General features: G+C 43.0%; 1 protein-coding gene across 1 annotated transcript; it reads left to right on the top strand.

The window, feature by feature from the left end:
• Positions 1–14614: 14614 nt before the first annotated feature.
• On the top strand, positions 14615–19176 carry LOC138888454 (uncharacterized). The gene is made up of 4 exons (XM_070170320.1): positions 14615–14658; positions 16705–16878; positions 17780–18287; positions 19051–19176. Exons 1-4 carry the CDS (start codon positions 14615–14617, stop codon positions 19174–19176), a joined length of 852 nt encoding a protein of 283 aa, XP_070026421.1.
• The last annotated feature ends 4346 nt before the right edge of the window (positions 19177–23522 follow it).

The following is a 23522-nucleotide window of genomic DNA, read 5'->3' as shown; positions in this document are numbered from 1 at the left end:
CTGACTTGTTACCATTTCTGTTTTTCTTTATTTTGATTATTCCCATCATCTTAGGTTGGTTCACTCATACTGGCCTCATCAATGTACCACACCAGATCTAGAGGCCCTCCACCTCTTCCTCCTCCTCCAAGAACACAAAAAGCAGAGGAAAAGCAAAAATGGACGACTTAAGTGGGATCCGAAAGGAGAATATTGAGAACGCAAAGACTTCAGATGGTCGTAGTACTCCGTCCCCAAATGATCTAGTCTTGAGATTGGAACAAAAGATACTGGAACTGCAAGGAGAACTTGAGCAGGTTTGCAACTTGGCAAACTTGTCACTCACCCTCAGTGTTCCCGATATCCACTAACAAAACATAAAGAACCTGACACCTCCTCAGAACACACAAAACCAACATCCACAAAATCCTACCACACCAAATCAATACGCGACTCCACCCCAAAATATCAACCCATTACTAGCTCCGCCGCAACAACACCATCAACCAATTCATTACCCCCCAACCCTCACTTACCACACTCCCCAAAACACACCACCACTCATTCTCGATCCCCAAAAGTCCACCAATGACCATCACTATACCCAAGTTCCTGGCACCCATCAAAGCAACCCTATATATCTGGAAACTATACCTTATTTTACCCAACCAATTTCCTGTACACCGGAATCCTCCGAGAAGGACCTGCTCATTAAAAACATGGCTGAAGAACTCAAGAAGTTAACAAACTGAGCTCAAGGTGTTGAAGGTGATAGAGGAATGGAAGGATTAACTATGAAGACCTGTGTATACAGACAGATATGGAATTGCCTGAGGGATACAAACCTCTCAAGTTCGAAATGTTCGATGGTACAGGTGATCCCAGGTCTCATCTAAGGACCTATTGTGACAAGCTTGTTGGGGTCGGAAAAGATGAAAAGATCCGGATGAAGCTCTTTATGAGGAGCCTTATTGGGGATGCTTTCTCTTGGTATATCAGCCAAAATCCCAAGAAATGGTCCAATTGGGTAAGCATGGCGTCAGATTTCATGGACCGGTTTAGGTTTAACACAGAGAATGCACTGGATGCCTTCTATATTCAAAATGTTAAGAAGAAACCTACTAAGACTTTCCATGAATATGCTACTCGTTGGAGGTCAGAAGCGGCCAAGGTCAAGCCCTCTTTTGATGAAGAATAGATGAATAAATTCTTTGTCAAGGCACAAGATCCATAATATTATGAGAGGTTTATGGTTATCAAAAATCACAAATTCTCTGACAGCATCAAACTCGGAGAAAGAATTGAAGAAGGAATCAAGAGTGGGATGGTAGCAAATTTCGAGGCACTGCAAGCCACAAACAAGGTATTACAATCAGGCTGCATATCAAAGAAGAAAGAGGTTGGAACAGTAATGGTGGCTCAGGGCCCAAAATCTCCATTTGTCTAACAAACACCTCTGCCAACATATCAAACACCTCTACCCACATATCAATCACCTCCATATCAAACACATCCACCCGCATATCAAATGCATTCGCCCACATACCAAGCATCACTGCCTACATATCAACCTTCATCTCCCAGATATTCTCAACCAGCCACTGTCCATCATACTTATAATTCGCAACCATCCCACTTCTAATCACCACCAACTCGCCAAAATTATCCAAGACAGAGACCCAACTTCGACCGCAAGCCACCCAGACAATACACCGCCATTGTCGAACTCATCGACCAACTGTATGAAAGGTTGAAAGTCGCAGGTTACGTCACTCATGTTCCCGCTGTGGCATTAGATAATCCATCCCAATAGGTCAATCCGAACAAAACTTGTGTGTACCATTCTGGTATGAAAGGGCACACCACTGTTGAGTGCCGAACATTGAAGGATAAAATCCAGACGCTAATTGACAACAAGGTTATACAAGCAAAGGAAGCCGCACCTAATGTCTGCAACAATCCCGTCCTTGATCACAAAGGTGATGGTGTACATGTGATAGAGACAAATGAAGAAAGGGACCCCGAGGGATTGATCTGGCTTATTCGAGAAGGCAATGACTTTAAAGTTGCAGTCACACTTACTCCAATAATCGAGGTTGAGGTAATCGCATCAGTTCCATTTGAGGTGGAAGTAGCTCCGTGATCACTGTCAACTCAATGCTACACTAAGGTAGGAAGAGCGGGTTGCAATATCTTTTACCCAATATAAGGGTCGGGATCGATTTTCTCAGGGAGCTAGTAGTGGAGTTGGATTGTCTGTCTAGCCTAGAGATGTGTTTGTACTCCTAATGTCACTTCAAACATTTTTGGGTTTTCGAATTATAACTATTTTTCTAAAACTATTGATTAACACTAAATTATGCTATGAGAATATTGCTAAGTTGTATCTAATGGGAAGAAGGACACTAGGGTCATGACACTACCTAGGTGGCTAATTGACGGGTAGATGTTACTAAGGTTTGATTGACATAATTGGGGCTTATGCTATAATCATTGCACAATTTTACCCACTCTCACACCTCTCAGTAGAGAGAGTAATTTTGCCCAATTGACTCTCTCGAGACCAAATGGGTAGGCAAATTAGACCAAGCAACTAGGGTTCAAGTAGGGTAATTACTCTCTCGAGGTTTAACCCGTTAATTGGGACTATCATTTCTCATGAGTCCATCCCAATTCCTTGTTGGGTCAATTTTGGGGTCATAGACTCTCTTTCTCAAGAAGAGTTAAACCCACAAAGCTTGAATTAGTGTTTGCAACCACCAATTCTAGATTAAAACATAAAATCAACCCAAATAGCAAACACTCATAGTCAATCTAATACTAGATGGCAACACCCATCAATTACCCACACTAGGGTTGAGCCACAACCCTAGCTAATGGGTTTAGCTACTCATGCTAGATAAAGAAATTGAAGAAATAGATGAAGAACTAAACATATTAATTAATTGCTAAAATTAAACTACAAGAATCTATCGTAAATGTACAACAAAAGTGCCAAAATGGCTACAAATATCGTTCTCAGTAGCGCAGCTCACGTTTGAATACAAAAGATGACCAAAAAATGGTAAAATGTTCTATTTATACTAGGCTGGAAAAATTGGACAAAAATACCCATGCGGGGTCAGTGCGGGCCGCACTAAATGGACTGCAGCCGCACTGGGCTCCTTGACTTTGACTTTTGCTTCTCTGAACTTGGACTCCGTGGACCACATAAAATGGACTGCGGCCACGGAGGAAGCTGGCGCGGTCCGCGCAATCACGATCGTGGACCACATGGCATTAGCTTTTCAAACTTTCATATCTTTGAATCTCATGACCGCGGACTGCACAAAAGAGTAGTGCGGTCGCGGAGCCTTCACCGCGGACCGCAAGATGTGTACCGCGGCCGCATTGCCTTTAGCCTGGTTTACCAACTCTCTGAACCACCTAGTGCGACCGCATTCAACTTTGCGCAGTCTGCACTAGGCCTTCTTTCCTTAGATTTCTTGGTCTTTGATACTTGAGCAGGTTTCACTCCTTTTTGAGCCGATCTTTGACGTTTCGGCACTTTGTTGATCAAACCTGTAATCAAGCACAACTTGTGAGCCTTTTAGGACTATTTTGTAACAATATATGATCAAAGCATAGGCAAGTAGGGGCATAAAACATGTTAAAATCCTAACTTAACAACTCCCACAAATAAAATAAGACTCACCCCTTAAAGGAAAATCTAAGCAATTCCAGTTGTCCTAAGGTAACCTCAACAAACATCAATTGGGACTAACAATTGCCCTCAATACGAATGGATCATTAACAAAATTTAAACTTTGAAAAACTATGGATCAAGTGTGACACAAGAGCATCAAGAATTGACTCATTACATGAAAGAACTCTCTCAATTACTTTGGTCATTGTGGAACCCAAACTCACACATCCTCAACTCTCCCTAAGCAAACCTCACCTTTTAGAGTATAAGCACACAAACCAAGGTTAATGGGAATTCACTCGTCTCTATCAAGGAAAGGTCACAAGTCCGGCTCTAAGTACCATATGCTTGACCCTCATGTAAGTATCCACTAATGCGAGCGTCATCCAACTCAAGATCATATAGGGCCTTTTGTAGAGTCAATGTGAAGGCTTTTGGTTCAGGGTAGGAAAAGTTGTTGGTCTATATGGGTTCCATCTTCCTTTAAGCACTTCTTTTGATTCATTTTGGCACAATTTTCTTTGACTCTTTGAGTATTTCACTTCTTTTCAAGGGGTTAGAGAGACACGTTGTCACTCTTTCTTATGCAATTCAAAGCATTTCTTCTTTTTCTACTTTTTCCACACCTTTTTCACTTTTGTTTTTCTTGAATCCCGTTTTATTCTTTGCACAATGGGCTTACTTTTTAGTCTTTTTCTTTTCTTTATTTTTCATCGCCTTACTTTCCTTTTGCTTTTGTACCTTTTACCACTTTGTTTCCTTTCTTGTCTCTCCCCCCCAAGCTTAGACTTTTGCCATTACTCAAGGGACGATTTGTGCCAAGAGAGGGTATAATTTAGAACAGGTATAGGCTTGTAGCATTGGTTCTTGAAAGAAAAAGGTTTAAGGCTCAAAAGGGTTAGCTAGGGATTATATCATTGGTAGGCTATGAAATTGTTCGACTATTATTTGGATCAAGGAGAGCCTATAATCACTTCTCAAGTCGAATTTCACTCAAAATTTCGCCTCAACAAACATTCAAGATAAGTTCTAGACCATTGGCTTGGGACTTGGACTCACAATTCGATTTCTCACCACACACACTCAAGGATTGCTAAAGACATAGAGTCGGGGGCCCACAACAACCTTAGACACGATTGAGCACACAATAGTCCCGAAAGACCACATGAGATTTGTTTGGTCAAAACAAGAGTCTCAAGGTCACTACTTTCACCATCCTAAACACAACCACTTGTCTTTGACCATGGGATCAAAGGCAAATGTGTTAAGCCAAAGTGAATCTTTGCTTGAGGTACCCTTAACTATAAACTACTAAAAACAAAAGAAAAATAAAAAATGGACTCAAACCCTTAAGAAGGTTGTCATGCAATCCATCATCGGGAAGAGCCACCCGGTTCGCACAATACTCCACCCTTGGAAAGAACCGTGGAATTAAGAAAACCAAGGACTTATTGAAAGTGCCAAACATGAAACAAAAAGGCTGCGAGCCTATCTACTAAGCTAAAAAATGAAAAATTTGTACGAAAATAGAAAATAGAATGAATATTTATAATAGGGGATTAGAATATACAACAGGGGATGAATATATACAAAAATGTAACTTTATATACATACCAAAGAGAAGATAAAAAGTGCGATAAAAGTAACTAAATATAAAGTTATATACAGACCAAATAGAAAATCAACAGAAACATAAACTAAGTCAATTAATATATACAATCATCCGGATAAAAAGTAGGGTGCACCCCCATAAATAAAAGCTGGCATTGTCCCCAATGCCAACTAAACAAATAAGCATAAAAAATCAAGATGAAAGGATATAGGATCTCCCTAAGCCTCATCTGTATGCATGGGAACATGAGTGGTCCCCGGGTCCTCTGTATGTACAAGAACCTCAGACTGGTTCCCGGTCTCCTGCTGCTCAGCTGCTGGGAGTTGGGCCTGAACTTGTACGGGCTGAATATTTGGAGCAACCTGTGGTTGACGGGAGGAGACCGCCTATGGGTCTGCCAACCAGATGACCGCCTCGTCTGCACTAGGGAGCTTCCTCTTCTTCCTAGGAAGCCTCTGAGTCTGCTCCTGTTGTGGCTCTGCTACTGGGGCTGGATCCCCGAATAATAAGTCAAGAGGCATCTGGTCTGCCATTAGCTTGTCCACATCTGCTCTCAGCTCTTTCACCGACTCCTTGGAAGCCAGTGTTTTGTGCAGCTTCTTGTGCTCCCTGGCAAGCTCCTTCAGGGCCTTGCCATGTGAATCTACTGGCTTAGCCAAGGCACCCTGAGTACTAATGATCTTTTCCTGGTTCTCCAGGATCTTCTTCAATGTATCCTCAATGGCCTATGGAAACTGTGTTGGCTGCGATGCCGACTGAGCCGCAATGGTAGAAGTCAAGATGGAAAACTTGGATGACGCAGCTGACATCCAGTTGTTCAAGCTATGAAGTGTCTGGCTCAGCTGGTGGGCAGTGATAGGATGGGCCCGGGAAGATGGAATCCCCGGGCCAGCTGAAGTAGAGGGACCAGCAGTAGTGGAAGGTCCGGGAGGCATGTCAGCGACTGTGGAAGTAGGCTCAGTGGAGGGCTCTACCGCAATAGGCTCTTCAGACTGGCCGATTGGAGCAGAAGCAGGTGGCTTGTAATTTTTGTCCTTGGGGTTATCTGGCCCCTTCAGACGGTACCATGAAAACGGAGCCATAGGTTTGACCTTGATGTCAAAAGCTCTCTTCTCCACCTCCAGGTCCCTGAAATTCATAGTGAGGGTGCTGGGAAAAGGGTAGTTTCGATCATGCTCAACCCACACTACATAAATGACGCGGGACATCACATTGCCCATGTTGATAGGGTATCCTGCCATAATAGATGCAACAAGAACAGCCCGCGCAAGCGGAATAGTCTGATCATGGGTAGTGGGATCGAGCTGACTGCACACAAAAGTCAACCATCCCCTAGCCTCAAAGTTAAAAGTCCTCTGAAGTATTTTGACCCCTGCTTGCAACCACTCTAAAACTATACCCGGGACTGTCGAGTATGAGGCTAACCATGGATGAACCTCCTCGCCCATTGACAACTTTTCATTGTAAAGGGACTCATCTTCTTCGTTGAACCCCAGGTATTCATTTAGTGCCTTCTCGGTAAATACCACATTTTTGTTTCGCACTTTGGTCACTTTAGTGACCTTTAAGATGTGGGCCACATTGCTATAAAATTCCTTGACCATGTGCTCATTCGCCTTCACACAATTATCTTTAAAGTGCTCCCAACCCATTCGAGCTTGAAACTGTCTATGTACATTGGGGTGTAGGGGTAGAAGGTCTCTGTCAATGAAGCTCCTCTCAAGAATCAACTTTCGTGTCGTCCACCATTCCCTGAACTTATGGAACGCCACCTGGCTGACGAATCTATCTTTCCAAATATCGGGATTTCTAATCCGGTAAACACCCCCAACTTGAGTCACACCACCCCCAGGTAACTCCCCATCTCCCTCATCACCTCTAGCACCCTCTCCAGATATTGACGTTGTGGGAGAGGTAGAGTATTCATCCCCACTACCTGTTGCTGAGCTCTCAAACGACCCAGAAGAAATGTTGATTGAAGCTCGAGCATCGAGGGAAGAGAGATGAGTGTCTCTATGTATGGCGTTCTCCGGATATGGGATGTATAGTAGGACTGAATCTGAAGAGATCTCCTGGGAGGGCTCGTACTCACTCCCTGAGTAGTCAATGGCTTTGTCGGCCGCTTTGATTGCTTTCCTCATATCCTTTATGTTTCTTCTAGCCTGGGGAGTGAGTTTTACCATCCTTTGCTTCCCTCCCCGAGAGGAATTACCTCGGTCGGGTTGTTTCGAGCCTTTTCCTATTTGTTTAACCATTGCCTGCAAGCATAAACATCTAGCTTTGTTAGTATCAACATAGACAGTGAAAGATTTGTGGAAAATGAATTGCAGAACAGAAGATCAAAAGTTGCAGAACATATTACACAAACAGTGTATCGTGTCCTGCACAAAAAGGAGTGCGGCCGCATTGGGGACACCGCGGACCGCGCAAAGGCGACCACGGTCAGCATTGGCACAAGCCCTAAAAAACATCTCTCTGAATCTCCAAACCGCGGTCCACACAAAGTGGAATTGCGGCCGCGGTGGGCCAGCGCGGACCGTATAAAGTGCAATGCGGCCGCAGTGGACCAGCGCGAACCGCATAAAGCGCAATGCGGCCGCGCTGGGCATAGGTTCAATTTCAGTCACTTGGCACCGCGGTCCGTGCAAAATGGCAATGCGAACCGCGTCAGGGCATCGCGGAACTCACAAAGGCGACCGCGTCAGGGCACCGAACTGTACAAAGGCGACCGTGGGCCACGGAGAGTATTTTGCACAGGCACTAAGTTTTTGCTATTTTTGTTTAATTTTTACACCTAACTTGTCTGTACTCAATTGCCCAATCACTAAGCATATTCAGCACACAAACCCAGCATTTAAAACTACCCTACGCTAGCAGTTAAATAAAGACTGCAAAAAGAAAAAGAAGCTAAGACTACTGGGCATGAAAATAAAAGGAAAGTATAAAATTAATCAATGAAATATTGATGAAATGTTACCAGATTGTGGAGATGGAATGAAACTAATCAATGCAAACAAGAATTACAATCAAATGAGAGTGTGAACAGTGCTTTTAGGTTTCTGAGTGTTAAGAGTTCGAAAAGGGTAAAAGGTGACCCTTGGGGCCTATTTATAGAGAAGCAATGGGACCCATCCTCACCTACCAGCGCGATCGCACAAAACCGACTGTGGACCGCGTTGGGTTTCTTCACTTGAAGCTTGAGAAGGCAACCTCCGCAGACCACACAAAAGCAGGTCGCGGCCGTGGAGGTCCATCGCTGACCGCACTAAATGGAATGTGGCCGCGGTGGCAAACTTCAGAGAGCACCACTTTTGACCATCACCAGTGCGGACCGCACAAAGTGTAATGCGGCCGCACTGGCAAACTTCAGAGACTGTTCAACTTTTTTCAAACTATTTTGCACTGCATCAACTCAATCCCTAGAACATCTCACAATCAGTTAGCTCAAAAATCAAACCTACACTACCAAGAAAAACACAGAAAACAACAAAAAGAAAAAGACATGGGTTGCCTCCCAAGCAGCGCCTGATTTAACGTCGCGGCACGACGCATGTTACCAGCACATCACTTTATATAGAGAAGTGCCACCACGTGGCTATCATCAAATTTCCCAAGATAATGCTTGACCCGATGTTCATTGACTCTGAATACTTCACCATTCTTGTTCCTTAGATCAAGATCACCAAATGAGGTCAAGAACACAACTTCAAAAGGCTCACTCCACTTTGACTTGAGCTTACTCGGAAACAGACGTAACCGGGAATTGAACAAGGGAACCATATCTCCAACCTTGAACTCCTTATCCCGAGCATATTTGTCGTGAAGGTACTCCATTTTGTCCTTATACAAGGACGAGCTGGAGTAGGCATGGAATCTAAACTCATCGAGCTCATTAAGTTGTTCAACCCGAAGATTTGCCGCAATATCCCATTCTAAGTTCAACTTCCTCAAAGCCCACATGGCCTTGTGCTCTAATTCCACCGGAAGATGGCAAGCTTTCCCAAACACTAACCGATACGGAGACATACCAATCGGAGTTTTGTAAGTCGTCTGATACGCCCAAAGAGCATCATCCAATTTTTTCGACCAATCGGTCCTATTAGCATTGGCAGTTTTAGACAAGATACTCTTAATTTCTCTGTTGGAGACTTCCACTTAGGCACTAGCTTGAGGATGATTGGGGGTCGAAACCTTATGATTGACACTGTACTTAGAAAGCAACGTGTCGAAAGCCTTATTGCAAAAGTGAGACCCCTCGTCACTAATTATAGCATGAGGAGTGCCAAACCTTGTGAAGATATTCTTTTTCAAAAATGCCACAACACTCCGGGCTTCATTGTTGGGCAAAGCCACAGCTTCAACCCACTTTGAGACATATTCCACCACTACGAGAATGTAAGTGTTCCCACAAGAGCTCACAAAAGGACCCATGAAATCAATGCCCCAAACATCAAAAATATCCACTTCGAGAATTGTATTGAGGGGCATCTCATCCCTTTTAGAAATTCCGCTAGATCTTTGGCATTCATCACATCTCTTGACCATATCACCCGCATCTTTAAAAAAGGTAGGCCAATAAAATCCGCAACTAAGCACTTTAGAAGTCGTTCTTGCCCCGCCATGGTGGCCACCATAGGGAGAGAAATGGCAAGCCTCCAAAATCGAATCACACCATCGGTGCAAATCTTAAACAAATATGGCTTGTCCCAATAAAAATCCAAGCTATCCTGCTTGAGCTTCTTCCTTTGGTTGGAAGAGAGCTCACACAGGATGATTCCGGTAACAAGATAATTTGCAACATCGGCGAACCATGACATTCCATTCATTGACACCGCAAGTATTTGCTCGTCGGGAAATGCATCGTTTATCTCAAGGCCGTCACAAGGCCTCCCCTCCTCCTCCAAATGGGACAAGTGGTCCGCCACTTGACTCTCACTCCCTTTTCAGTCAACAATTTCCAAATCAAACTCTTGGAGAAGCAATACCCATCTCATAAATCTTGCCTTTGAGTCCTTCTTAGTCATCAAATACCTAAGGGTGGCATGGTCAGTATGCACTATCACTTTGGCCCCCATAAGGTAAGGTCGAAACTTTTCCATAGCAAAAACAATAGCCAATAACTCCTTCTCGGTGACTGTGTAGTTCCTTTGAACCTCATTCATGGTCTTGCTTGCGTAGTACACCGTATGGAACATTTTGTTGATCATTTAACCCAAAACAGCCCCAACCGCAACGTCACTAGCATCGCATATGATCTCAAAAGGCAAGCTCCAATTTGGTGCGGTAATGATGGGGGTAGAAGTCAAATTGAGCTTAAGAAGCTCGAATGCTTGCATACAACTCTCATTGAACAAGAACTTTGCATCTTTCTCTAGCAACTTGCACAACGGATGTACCACTTTAGAAAAATCCTTTATGAATCTCCGGTAGAAACCCGTGTGCCCAAGGAAACTCCTCACCCCTTTGATAGAAGTAGGGGTAGGGAGACTTGAAATAACCTCAATCTTGACCTTATCAACTTCAATTCCTCGCTTTGAGATCTTGTGACCCAACACTATACCTTCTTCTACCATAAATGGCACTTTTCCCAATTGAGAACAAGGTTGGTGTCTTCACATCGGGCCAACACTCTATCCAAGTTTACCAAGCACTCCTCAAAATAATCCCCAACCACGCTAAAATCATCCATGAAGACCTCCAAGATCCTCCACCATGTCGGTGAAAATAGCCATCATGCAACGTTAGAAAGTCGGCGGAGCATTACACAATCCAAATGGCAATCTAGAGAAAGTGAATGTGCCATAAGGACATGTAAAGGTAGTCTTCTCTTGGTCCTCTGGGGCAATTAGAATTTGATTGTACCCCGAGTAACCATCCAGAAAGCAATAGAAAGCCCAGCCCGCAAGACGATCAAGCATTTGGTCAAGGAATGGCAATGGGAAATGATCTTTTCTAGTCACCTTGTTCAGCTTCTGGTAATCCATACAAACTCTCCACCCCGGTGACCATTCTAGTAGGAATGAGCTCATTGTTTTCATTGGTCACCACGGTCATACCATCCTTCTTCGGCACACATTGCACCGAAGAAGTCCACTAACTGTCAGAAATAGGATAAAACACCCCAGCATCTAGCCACTTGATAACCTCTTTCTTCACCACCTCTTGCATCGCCTCATTTAGTCTTCTTTGATGCTCCAAGGAAGGCCTTGCATCCTCCTCCGGAATGATCTTATGCATGCAAAATGCGGGGTTTATACCCCGAATGTCGGCCAATGTCCATCCAATTGCCTTTTTCTGCTTTTGAAGTACCGCTAAAGTGGCGTCAACCTGCATATTAGTTAAGCAAGACGAAAGAATAACAGGTAAAGTAAAATTTGAACCCAAGAATTCATACCTGAGGTATGGAGGAAGTGGCTTCAACTCCAACACCGGTGGCTCCTCAATCGATGGCTTTATTGGTGGAGTTTTGCGGTTTTCAAAATCCAAAGATAGCTTCCTAGGCTCATATGAATATGAACCCATACCATGCAATGCATTCACGCACTCCACTCTACTAGAATCATCATTGACATCCATATTAAGAAGCACGACCTTAAGGGGATCTTCAACATGGATCATGGAACTTGTGTCATCCACTATCACAGCTGTGACAATGTCCACAAATGAACACACCTCCGTGCTATTGGGTTGTCTCATTGATTTGCAAACATGGAATACCACCTTATCATCCCCCACTCGGAAAGTCAACTCACCCACTTCAACATCAACCACTGCCTTCCCTGTAGCTAGGAAAGGTTTACCAAGAATAATAGGCACTTCAAAGTCCACCTCACAATATAATATGACAAAGTCAGCCGACAATATAAACTTATCCACCCGGACAAGTACATCATCAATTATGCCCAAAGGTCGCTTCATCGATCGATCCGCCATTTGAAGTCTCATTGAGGTAGGTCGTGGTTGTCCAATTCCCAAAGTCTTGAAGACAGAGTACGGCATCAAATTTATGCTAGCTCCCAAGTCACAAAGGGTCTTGGCAAAATCCGCACTTCTGATAGTACAAGGGATAGTAAAAGCTTTAGGGTCCTCAAGCTTGTGTGCCATTGAATGCACTATGGCACTCACTTTATGAGTCATTTTAATTATTTCACACTCCATCGACCTCTTCTTTGTTACCAAATCTTTCATTAACTTAGCATACCCCGGCATTTGCTCAAGTGCCTCCACCAAAGGCACATTGATTGTGAGGCTCTTCATCATGTCAATGAACTTTTTGAATTGATTGTCACCCTTTTGCTTTGCTAACCGTTGAGGATAAGGTGGAGGTGGCCTAGGAAAAGGTGCCTTGGCCTTTGGTACAACCGGCTCAGGCATGTCAATCACGTGTTCCTTAGATGGGTTCACGACATCTTGAGTCTCTACCTCGGCTTCATCATCAATATCAATCCGCACATAATTGTTCATATTTTGATTAACCACATCATCAACAATCAAAGGCACATCATCATCACGTAGCTCAACATCATCCTCCACAATTTGCTTTTCTCTCGGGGCATGCACATCACTGCCTCTTTCACTCCTAGTTGTAACCGCCATCACATGGTTGTTATTCCCACCTTTCGGGTTCACTATGATATCACTTGGTAAAGCACCCTTGGGACGAGTATTCAAAGCATGAGAAATTTGCCCTAGCTGCACCTCCAAGTTCCGAATAGATGTATTATGAGAAGCCAATTGCGCATCAGAATCTTGGTTCTTTTTCATCATTTGCTCGAACATGTTCTCAATTCTCCCCATATCACCCCCGGAAGAACTCGGACCTTGAGAAGGAAAGGGGGTGGATTGTTCGGTTGTTGGTACATAGAGGGCCTTTGAAAGCCTTGCCCCCGGTTGCCTTGGTTCCCGCTATTGTTCCACCCTCCTTGATTGTTGTTGTTGCTCCAATTATTGTTGTTCTCGTTCCAATTGCCTTGATTGTTATCTTGATTACCCCAATTGTTGTTTTGATTGTTGTTGTTCCAATTGACACCACCTTGTTGCTGGTTGTTATTATTCCAATTACCGCCTCCTTGTTGTTGATTGTCCCAATTTCCTTGGGGACACCATTGTTGATTCGGAGAGTTGCCTCTATTCCCTTGGTAGTTATTGACATATTGAACCTCTTCGCTTTGATCATCATAACACTCATTTGAATAACAACCACCATCATTGTTGTTGTCATATTGTTCACAATTACCTTGAGGTTGTTGTCCTTTTTGCCTCCTTTTCAACATAGAAACACCTTCCATTGCATTGACTTGGCGCGGGTTTTGGACTGGTTGCAATTGCACCTTTTCCAATTGATTCATAGTTGTTGTAAGTTCTGCAATAGCTTGGCCATGATCATGCAATTCCTTGTGCAAATGGATGACTGTGAGGTCACATTGGGGCACATTTTCTCGGCTTTGCCATGCCGAAGAGGTGTCGGCCATTTCATCAAGTACATCACATGCCTCTTGGGAAGAAAATTTCATAAAGTTCCCTCCGGCCAATTGGTTCACAATGCATTGATTTGTGGTGTTGATTCCCCGATAAAAGGTTTGTTGAATCATACCCTCGGTCATGTCGTTATTAGGGCACTCTTTCGCTATTGTACTAAATCTTTCCCATATCTCGTGCAAAGGTTCCGTTGGTTCTTTCTTGAAGGCTAGAATTTCATCCCGAAGAGCCGCTATATGACTTGGAGAAAAGAACTTGCTAATAAATTTGTCCGCCAATTCATCCCATGTTGTAATAGAATGATTCGGGAGCCTTTCTAACCAATCCAATGCTTTACCCCGAAGAGAGAACGGGAAGAGCCTCAATCTCAACGCATCCTCGGACACGTTTGTCTGCTTGCTACCCCAGCATGTATCCATGAACCCCTTCAAGTACTTGTAGGCATTTTGATCGGAGGCGCTCGTGAAATACCTTCTTTGCTCGAGCAAGGTCAACATAACATTTGTGATTTTAAAGTTCCCCGCCCGGATTCGGGGAGGAACAATAGCACTGGCGTATCCTTGATTTGGTAAAACTCTAGGAGCCACTCTCGGCGGTGGCGGAGGAGGTTCTGGAATATTGTTGTTCTCATTTGCGTTTACATTGGCATTTCTGCCTCTCCGTGGAACTTGAGGTAAGACCTCATCTTGTTCTAGATCCTCTACCTCCTCCCCTGCTATCACATTGCTGAGAGGGTCATTTGCATTAAGAGCCATTTGTACCTGATTGATCGACACAAACAAAATTAGTTAACAAGAAGGAAAGAGAAGCAAAACACAAAACTAAATAAACAAATAGTCAACACCGTAAGCTCCCCGGCAATGGCACCAAAAAGTGGTTGCTGTCAACTCAACGCTACACTAAGGTAGGAAGATCGGGTCGCAATAGCTTTTACCTGATATGAGGGTAGGGATCGATTTCCTCAGGGAGCTAGTAGTGGAGTTGGATTGTTTATCTAGCCTAGAGATGTGTTTGCACTCCTAATGTCACTTCAAACATTTTTGGGTTTTCGAATTATAACTATTTTTCTAAAACTATTGATTAACATTAAATTATGCTACTAGAATATTGCTAAGTTGTATCTAATGAGAAGAAGGACACTAGGGTCGTGACACTACCTAGGTGGCTAATTGACGGGTAGATGTTACTAAGGTTCGATTGACATAATTGGGGCTTATGCTATAACCGTTGCACAATTTTACCCACTCTCACACCTCTCAGTAGAGAGACTGATTTTGCCCAATTGACTCTCTCGAGACCAAATGGGTAGGTAAATTAGACCAAGCAACTAGGGTTCAAGTATGGTAATTACTCTCTTGAGGGTTAACTCGTTAATTGGGACTATCATTTCTCATGAGTCCATCCCAATTTCTTGTTGGGTCAATTTTGGAGTCATAGACTCTCTTTCTCAAGAAGAGTTAAACCCACAAAGCTTGAATCAGTGTTTACAACCACCAATTCTAGATTAAAACATAAAATCAACCCAAATAGCAAACATTCATAGTCAATCTAACACTAGATGGCAACACCCATCAATTACTCACACTAGGGTTGAGCCACAACCCTAGCTAATGGGTTTAGCTACTCGTGCTAGATAAAGAAATTGAAGAAATAGATGAAGAACTAAACATATTAATTAATTGCTAAAATTAAACTACAAGAATCTATCTTAAATGTACAGCAAAAGTGCCAAAATGGCTACAAATATCGTTCTCAGGAGCGCAGCTCACGTCTGAATACAAAAGATGACCAAAAAATGGTTAAATGTTCTATTTATACTAGGCTAGAAAAACTGGACAAAAATACCCCTGCGGGGTCAGTGCGGGCCGCACTAGGCTCTTTGACTTTGACTTTTGATTCTCTGAACTTGGACTCCGCATACCGTGTAGAATGGACCGCGGCCTCGGAGGAAGCTAGCACGGTCCGTGCAATCACGACCGCGGACTGCATGGCATTGGCTTTTCAAACTTTCACCTCTCTGAATCTCATGACTGCGGACCGCACAAAAGAGTAGTGTGGCCGCGGAGCCTTCACCGCGGACCCCAAGATGTGTACCGCGGCCGCATTGCCTTTAGCCTGGTTTACCAACTCTTTGAACCACCTAGTACTGCCACATTCAACTTTGCGCGATCCGTACTAGGCCTTCTTTCCTTAGATTTCTTGGTCTTTGATACTTGAGCAGGTTTTACTCTTTTTGAGCCGATCTTTGATATTTCGTCACTTTGTCGGTCAAACCTGCAATCAAGCACAACTTGTGAGCCTTTTAGGACTATTTTGTAACAATATATGATCAAAGCATAGGCAAGTAGGGGCATAAAACATTTAAAATCCTAACTTATCACTCCGCCCGCAGCCACCTCCGCTCCATTTGAAGTAGAAATGGTCACACCTTTTACTGTCACTTATCAACCACACCCTCATTCAACTCAAAAGCAATACCATAGGATTATGTTGCTGAGGCTAGGTGAAAAGGGAAGGCCAAGATAGAGGAATCTGACGCTGCGCAAGGAATGACTAGAACCAGAAGAGTCTATACACCTGAACACATGAGAGGTTCAAGTAAGGAGTCCACTACTAGGTAGCCTATCATTGAGACCGGGCCAGATGACCTGTGGAGGAAAGTACAGGCAAAGGAGTATTCTGTTGTTGACCATCTAAACAAGGTCCCTGCTCAGATATCTATCCTGTCACTATTGCATAATTCAGAGGCACACAAGAACGCTTTGATGAAAGTACTGAGCGAAGCTTATGTACCCAATAACATCACGGGTGGAGAAATGGCCAACATGGTTGGGCAAGTGCTGTAGAGCCATAAGATTATCTTCCATGAAGATGAGCTACCACTCGAGGGTTTGAATCACAATCGAGCATTACATATCACAGTGCAATTTGAAGACAAGTTCATTGCCAGGGTCCTGGTTGATGGAGGTTTGAGCCTAAATATTTGCCCATTGGACACTCCAAAGAGGCTGGACAAAGGTTTCCACGAGATACAGGTAGGAAGCATGAATGTGAAGGCTTTTGATGGATCCCAAAGGGCAACGATGGGGGAAATCAACCTTTGCTTGCAGATGGGGCCAACTTGGTTCGACATTAAATTCCAAGTGCTTGACATACCAGCCTCATATAATCTTCTGTTGGGCCGACCATGGATCCATGTTGCTGGAGCCATGCCTTCCACACTACATCAAGCCATGAAATTCGAATGGAATCGTCAGGAGGTGATCATCCACGAAGATGGGAGTGACCCCATCTACACTAGTCAAACCATCCCGGCCATTGGACATAGAAGAAGGCTAGGAGGGGAAACCTATCATCACATCGAACGGGTCAATGTCGTCGAGAAGGATAAGTGGTGGAGTGACAAAATAGAAAGCATACTAGCATGGTCCGGATATGAACCCGGCAAAGGGTTGGGAAAGAACCTCCAAGGCATCACCAAACCAATACAGCTGAAAAATCATGGTACCACCTTTGGGCTCGGATACTAGTATACATGGCTAGAGTACAATGATTGGTCGCCTCCATGGCACGGACCGTATTACCCTCTTGAGCATCCAGTGCCATGTTTGGAACAAGCTTTTCATCAGGCTGACACAATATAGGGGACAGTAGAGGAAGAAGCACTAGCTAGGTTGAAGGATTTGTTCCTGGAGGATGAGGACATGGACTGCGGTGCCATAAAATAGGAGGAGGAGGAAGAAGGCCTCACTATTCAGACCGTAAAGAAGGGAGCCATTTTCAGGAACTGGACTGCCACACCATCCCAAGCCCGCCGAGTCCCTGGGTAGCCTGGCAAATTTTACTTCTATAGTCGTTCTAGGCATTTAAGACTTTCAGTAATTTTGTTTTAAGATTTACTTGTTTCAAAATAAATGCTCGATTCATCGAGCCAAACTTTGTCTAAACAATTTTCTCAGTTTTAATCAAATGCATTTGTTCTTTATCATTATTCATTACTATTTCTATACTTTTTCCTTCTGCAGTGTTATTATTACTTTTCCTAATGAACCAGTGACTGTGACATGTAATGAGGCAACGCAACATGGGAATAGTGATTCAGAGGAAGAAGATGAGATACCCGAGGAAATTGTCACGGAGGTCAAAAATTTTGAGAATAAGCCTAAGTCCAATATGGACGAGACCAAAGCAGTAAATTTGGGAGACGTCAAGACCGTCATAGAGACCCGCATTAGCATTCACTTGTCACCAATAGAGAAGAAAGAGTACGTCCGTTTCCTAAAAGAGTATGAGGACATTTTTGCATGGTCATATGATGACATGACCGGCTTGAGCACGTCCATAGTGGCTCACAAGTTGCCTACTAATCCTATGTGTCCTCCAGTAAAACAGAAACTCCAAAATTTCAAGCCAGACATGAGCCTAAAAATCAAGGAGGAAGTTACCAAGCAGATCAAAGCCAAAGTTCTTAGGGTAGTTGAGTACCCAACCTGGTTATATAACATTGTGACGGTTCCAAAGAAAGATGGGAAGGTCAGAGTATGTGTTGATTATCGGGATTTAAACAGAGCAAGTCCCAAGGACGACTACCCACTGCCGAATATACACATTCTGGTCGATAACTGCGCCAAGCATGAACTCCAATCCTTTGTAGAATGCTTCGCGGGTTATCACCAGATTTGGATAGATGAAGAAGGTGCAGAGAAGACAACTTTTATTATACCATGAGGTGTATATTGTTACAAGTTGATATCATTCGGTTTGAAGAATGCTAGGGCCACTTACATGAGATCCATGACAACCATCTTCCATGATATGATACACAAAGAAATAGAGGTGTATGTGGACGATGTCATTATCAAATCCAAGAGGGCCACAGATCACATAGCAGACATGAGGAAGTTCTTTGAAAGGCTGAGGAGGTACAATTTGAAATTGAACCTCGCAAAGTGTACATTCGGGGTTCCCACAGGAAAGTTACTGGGATTCATCGTCAGTCGTTGAGGGATCGAACTGGATCCATCTAAAGTCAAAGCTATTCAGGAGTTACCACCACCTAAGAGCAAAAAGGATGTGATGAGCTTCTTAGGACGTCTCAACTATATCAGTCGCTTCATAGCACAGTCCACATTCATATGTGAACCCATCTTCAAAATGCCAAGAAAGGATGTTGAAACAAGCTGGACCGAGGATTGTCAGAAAGATTTTAACAAGATCAAGGTGTACCTGTTCACACCACCAGTTCTGGTCCTGCCAGAACCTAGACGACCTTTGCTACTTTATCTATTTGTATTAGATTGAGCCTTCGAATGTGTTTTGGGACAACATGATGAGGCAGGAAGAAAGGAGCAAAGCCATATATTACTTGAGTAAGAAGTTCACACCTTATGAAGCATGGTATTCTCTACTTGAACGCCCTTGATGTGCTTTAACCTGGACAACCCAGAAATTGAGGCATTACTTATGTGCCTACACTACATACCTCATATTCCAGAAACCCATGCCGACTGGAAAGTTGGTCAAATGGCAGATACTGTTAAGTGAGTTCGATATCGTCTACATAAATCAAAGGCGGTCAAAGGACAGGCATTGGCAGATCACCTAGGTGAAAATCCGGTGGGAGGAACATACGAACCTTTGAAAACATATTTTCCTGATGAAGAAGTGTCGTTCGTAGGGGAAGACATTATTGAAGAATATGACGGTTGGAGGATGTTCTTTGACGGAGCTGCAAATTTCAAAGGAGTAGGTATTGGGGTAGTTCTGGTATTAGAAACGGGTCAACATTATCTAGTATCTGCTAAACTCAGATTTTCCTGCACCAACAACATGACGGAGTATAAAGCCTGCATATTAGGGCTCAACATGGCAATCGACATGACATCCAGGAGCTGTTGGTGATTGGAGATTTAGATTTGCTTGTGCACTAGGTACAGGGAGAGTGGGCCACCAAGAATTCCAAGATATTGCCATATCTGCACCATGTACAGGAATTGAGAAAGAGGTTTACAAAGATAGAATTCCGACATGTGCCCAGAATTCAGAATGAGTTTGCCGATGCATTGGCTACTTTGTCATTCATGATACAACATCCAGATAAGAACTATCTTGATCCCATTCCGGTGAGGATCCATAATCAACCGGTATATTGCGCTCATATCAAGGAAGAAGCATATGGAAAGCCTTGGTTCCATGACATCAAAAAATACTTATCGAAAGGAGAATACCCGGAGCATGCAAATCATACTCAGGAACGCACACTCCGGAGATTGTGAAAACACTTCTTCCACAATAGGGGAAACTTGTATAGAAGAACTGCTGATTTGGGTTTACTAAGGTGTGTCGACGCGAAGGAAGCTTCTAAGCTACTTAAGGATGTACATGTCGGGACCTATGGCCCACACATGAATGGTTTCGTCTTGGCAAAGAAGATACTCAGAGCTGGTTATTTTTGGATGACCATGGAGACATATTGCATCCAATATTTCCGCAAAGGCTTTCAATGTCAAGTGCATGCCGACATGATAAAAGTGCCGCCAAATGAGCTCAATTCAACAAGCTCTCCTTGGCCATTCGTCGCTTGGGGAATGGATGTTATTGGTCTGATTGAGCCCACTGCTTCAAACGAACACAGGTTTATTCTGGTAGCCATTGATTACTTCACAAAATGCATAGAAGCTGCATCGTACAAAGCTGTAACCAAGAAAGTCATCGCAAATTTTGTCAAGGATCATATTGTCTGCCGATTCGGAGTTCCCAAGTCCATTATTACTGACAACACCGCCAATCTCAATAGTGATCTAATGAAAGCTATATGTGAAGTTTTCAAAATAAAGCACAAGAATTCCATAGCCTACAGACCTCAAATGAATGGAGTCATAGAAGCCGCCAAGAACAGAATGTCTAGCTTTCAACAAAAGAGTCAAACTAAGACAGTTCGCACCAGGGCAACTGGTATTGAAGAAAATCCCGCATCAAGATGAAGCAAAAGGGAAATTCTCTCCTAACTGGAAAGGTCCGTACATTGTTCACATGGTACTAACAGGAGGAGCACTCATACTTGCAGAAATGGACAGAGAAATCTGGCCAAAGCCAATCAATTCAGAAGCAGTCAAGAGATTCTATGCCTAGATAGTTTACATTTCCCTTCTGATGTAATTAAACTATGCTTGGAATGATTCCCATTTAAGAGGGGATATGTGGGCAGCCTTATGGGTTCAGTCATATCATTATAAAATTTTCATTTTTCCCCAAGCTTAGAAACCGGGGCATAATTTTGAGGAGGACCCTCAAAATTCCGGAGCAAGTCCAGCCAAAGCCATCACATGCCAGAAAGTCAGTAATCAGTTAAGAAACTGGGGCAGAATTTTGAGAAGGATTCTCAAAATTCTGAAAAAGATTCAGCAAGGCTTATTATCCACAAATAGTTAAAAGATCATCCACCAAACTGGGGTAGAATTTTGAGGAGGACCCTCAAAATTCCAACATAAGAGAGCTGCAATGCCTTTGAAATGTGTTACAATCACTAGTTAATCAAATGTATCAATATATTTCTGAAATAATTCTATTTTTATCAAATTGCATATTTTCGAATACTCTATTTTTATAGCAGTCATGTGTCACCCAGGGGAACTCGAAAGTCTTAAGCGAAGCAAAGTCGGCCGACAAAAACACGAACCAACCTTCCCCCCCCCCCCAAACTTACAATTTTCTTTGAATGCAGGCACATCCGACGTAACGATAACATCCACATAGCAAGATCACTATCAATCAGGCCATCAGACACCGAATATGTCTCTAGCTAAGACATATACTACCCTTATTTGCTGTGTGCTCTTTGCATGAGGCTAATTCTTGCCTCCACAATTGCATGAGGCTAATCCCTGCCTCCCTATTTGCATGATTATAATCCTTGACTCCATCCTGCATGAGGCTAATCCCTGCCTCCCTATTTGTATGAATCTAATCCTTGACTCTATCCTGCATGAGGCTAATCTCTGCCTCCCTATTTGCACGAGTTTAATCCTTGACTCCATACTCGCATGAGACTAATCCTTGCCTCCCTATTTGCATGAGGCTAATCCTTGTCTCTCCATCTGCATGAAGATAATCCTTGCCTCCATAATTACATAAAGGCTAATCCTTGCCTCCCCACTTGCATGAGTCCAATCCTTGGCTCCATACTTGCATGAGGCTAATCCTTGCCTCCCCACTTGCATGAGTCTAATCCTTGACTACATACTTGAATGAGGCTAATCCTTGCCTCTCCATCTACATGAGGCTAATCCTTGACTCCATACTTGCATGAGGATAATCCATGCCTCCCTACTTGCATGAGTCTAATCCTTGACTCTATACTTGCATGAGGCTAATCCATGCCTCCCTGCTTGCATGAGTCTAATCCTTGACTCCATACTTGCATGAGGCTAATCTTTGCCTCCCAATTTGCATGAGGCTAATCCTTGCCTCCATACCGTCATGAGGCTAATCCTTTCCTTCACATTCGCATGGGACTAAGCATTGTCCCGTTATGCACAGATATTGCTCAACTTTACTATCTATTTGTTTTCCAACCAGGCTAAGCTCTGCCCTCCATTTCACAAGACTAAGCCTTGTCTTGTTAACATCATATTATTTCATATCATGGACTGAAATATCGCCAATCTATCCGAAAGCGTCATAGTCTAAAGGTATCATCCTCATAGCCGAAAGACACTATGCCATGACCTAAGGATCTCTCAAATTTGCATATCATTATTCAAAGGCGTCATGGTTCAGAGGCGCCATTTTCATGGCCCGAGAACATCATTTCATGGCTTGCGAATCTCTCATCAAACAATTCATGGCCCAGGACGTCATGGTCTAAGGACGCCATCCCTAACCGTCCGAAGACAACTTTCATAGTCCAACGGAAACCTGCATCATGTTTAAATTGATGCACGGTATACGTTTATATTGCTTCTATTTGTAGGTAACCCCCGAGATCAACGGCTATCCCAACAGGAGCGATCCCGCTCCATTTCTCTCAGCCATATCAAACCTAACCATTCCCGTAAACTGTTCACTCACCCAACCCTAGATGTTGTGTCCGTTCTTGAAATGACTTCATCAGTATACTTTGATGACGAATCCAGAACTACGCATGGCCTGATTCTATAAGATCAGGGATATGTAGGCAGCTTAGAAGCCGGAGTGCGGCCTAATCTCTCGAACTATTTCGCGCGGTCAAAATTGGCCATCATTTCTTTACCCGAAAACTCTTTCATCCCTCCCGAGTAAAGAGGGGCAACTGTTGATACCCAATTTTTTTCCCAAAATATTCTAAAATTGCATATATACCTTCAAAATAATGCATTAATAGAATTGGGTATTTTTTCCTATATTTTTATTAATTTATCCAGCATTTTTGTTTCCAATAAATAATTACAAAATGGCATTACAAATGATTTCAGAAGCATCTCCTGATTTAACTTATTATTTATGGTCTTATTTGAATCAAATTATTTCATAATCAGCCAAATTGACATCTTTTGGCTATAATTGCAATAACCTTGCAATTATAGCCCAATCATATGATTTCATACTATTTTTGACATGAAATTAATCTTTTGTATTTTTAAATACCAAGTAATCTTTTTAAACTATTTTTTATGCATGAAATTCATTTTGTACAGTTATCAGCTATTTTTATAAATTGTTTTATTTAGTTTAATTTGGTATTTAACAAATAGCCCATTTTATTTCAATTTTAACCCAATTAAACCAGCC

Source organism: Nicotiana sylvestris, chromosome 3 (genome assembly GCF_000393655.2).
Source record: "Nicotiana sylvestris chromosome 3, ASM39365v2, whole genome shotgun sequence".
Lineage (NCBI taxonomy): Eukaryota > Viridiplantae > Streptophyta > Magnoliopsida > Solanales > Solanaceae > Nicotiana > Nicotiana sylvestris.
The sequence above is the reverse complement of the archived record's forward strand: the minus strand, read 5'-3'. Positions and strand labels throughout refer to the sequence as shown.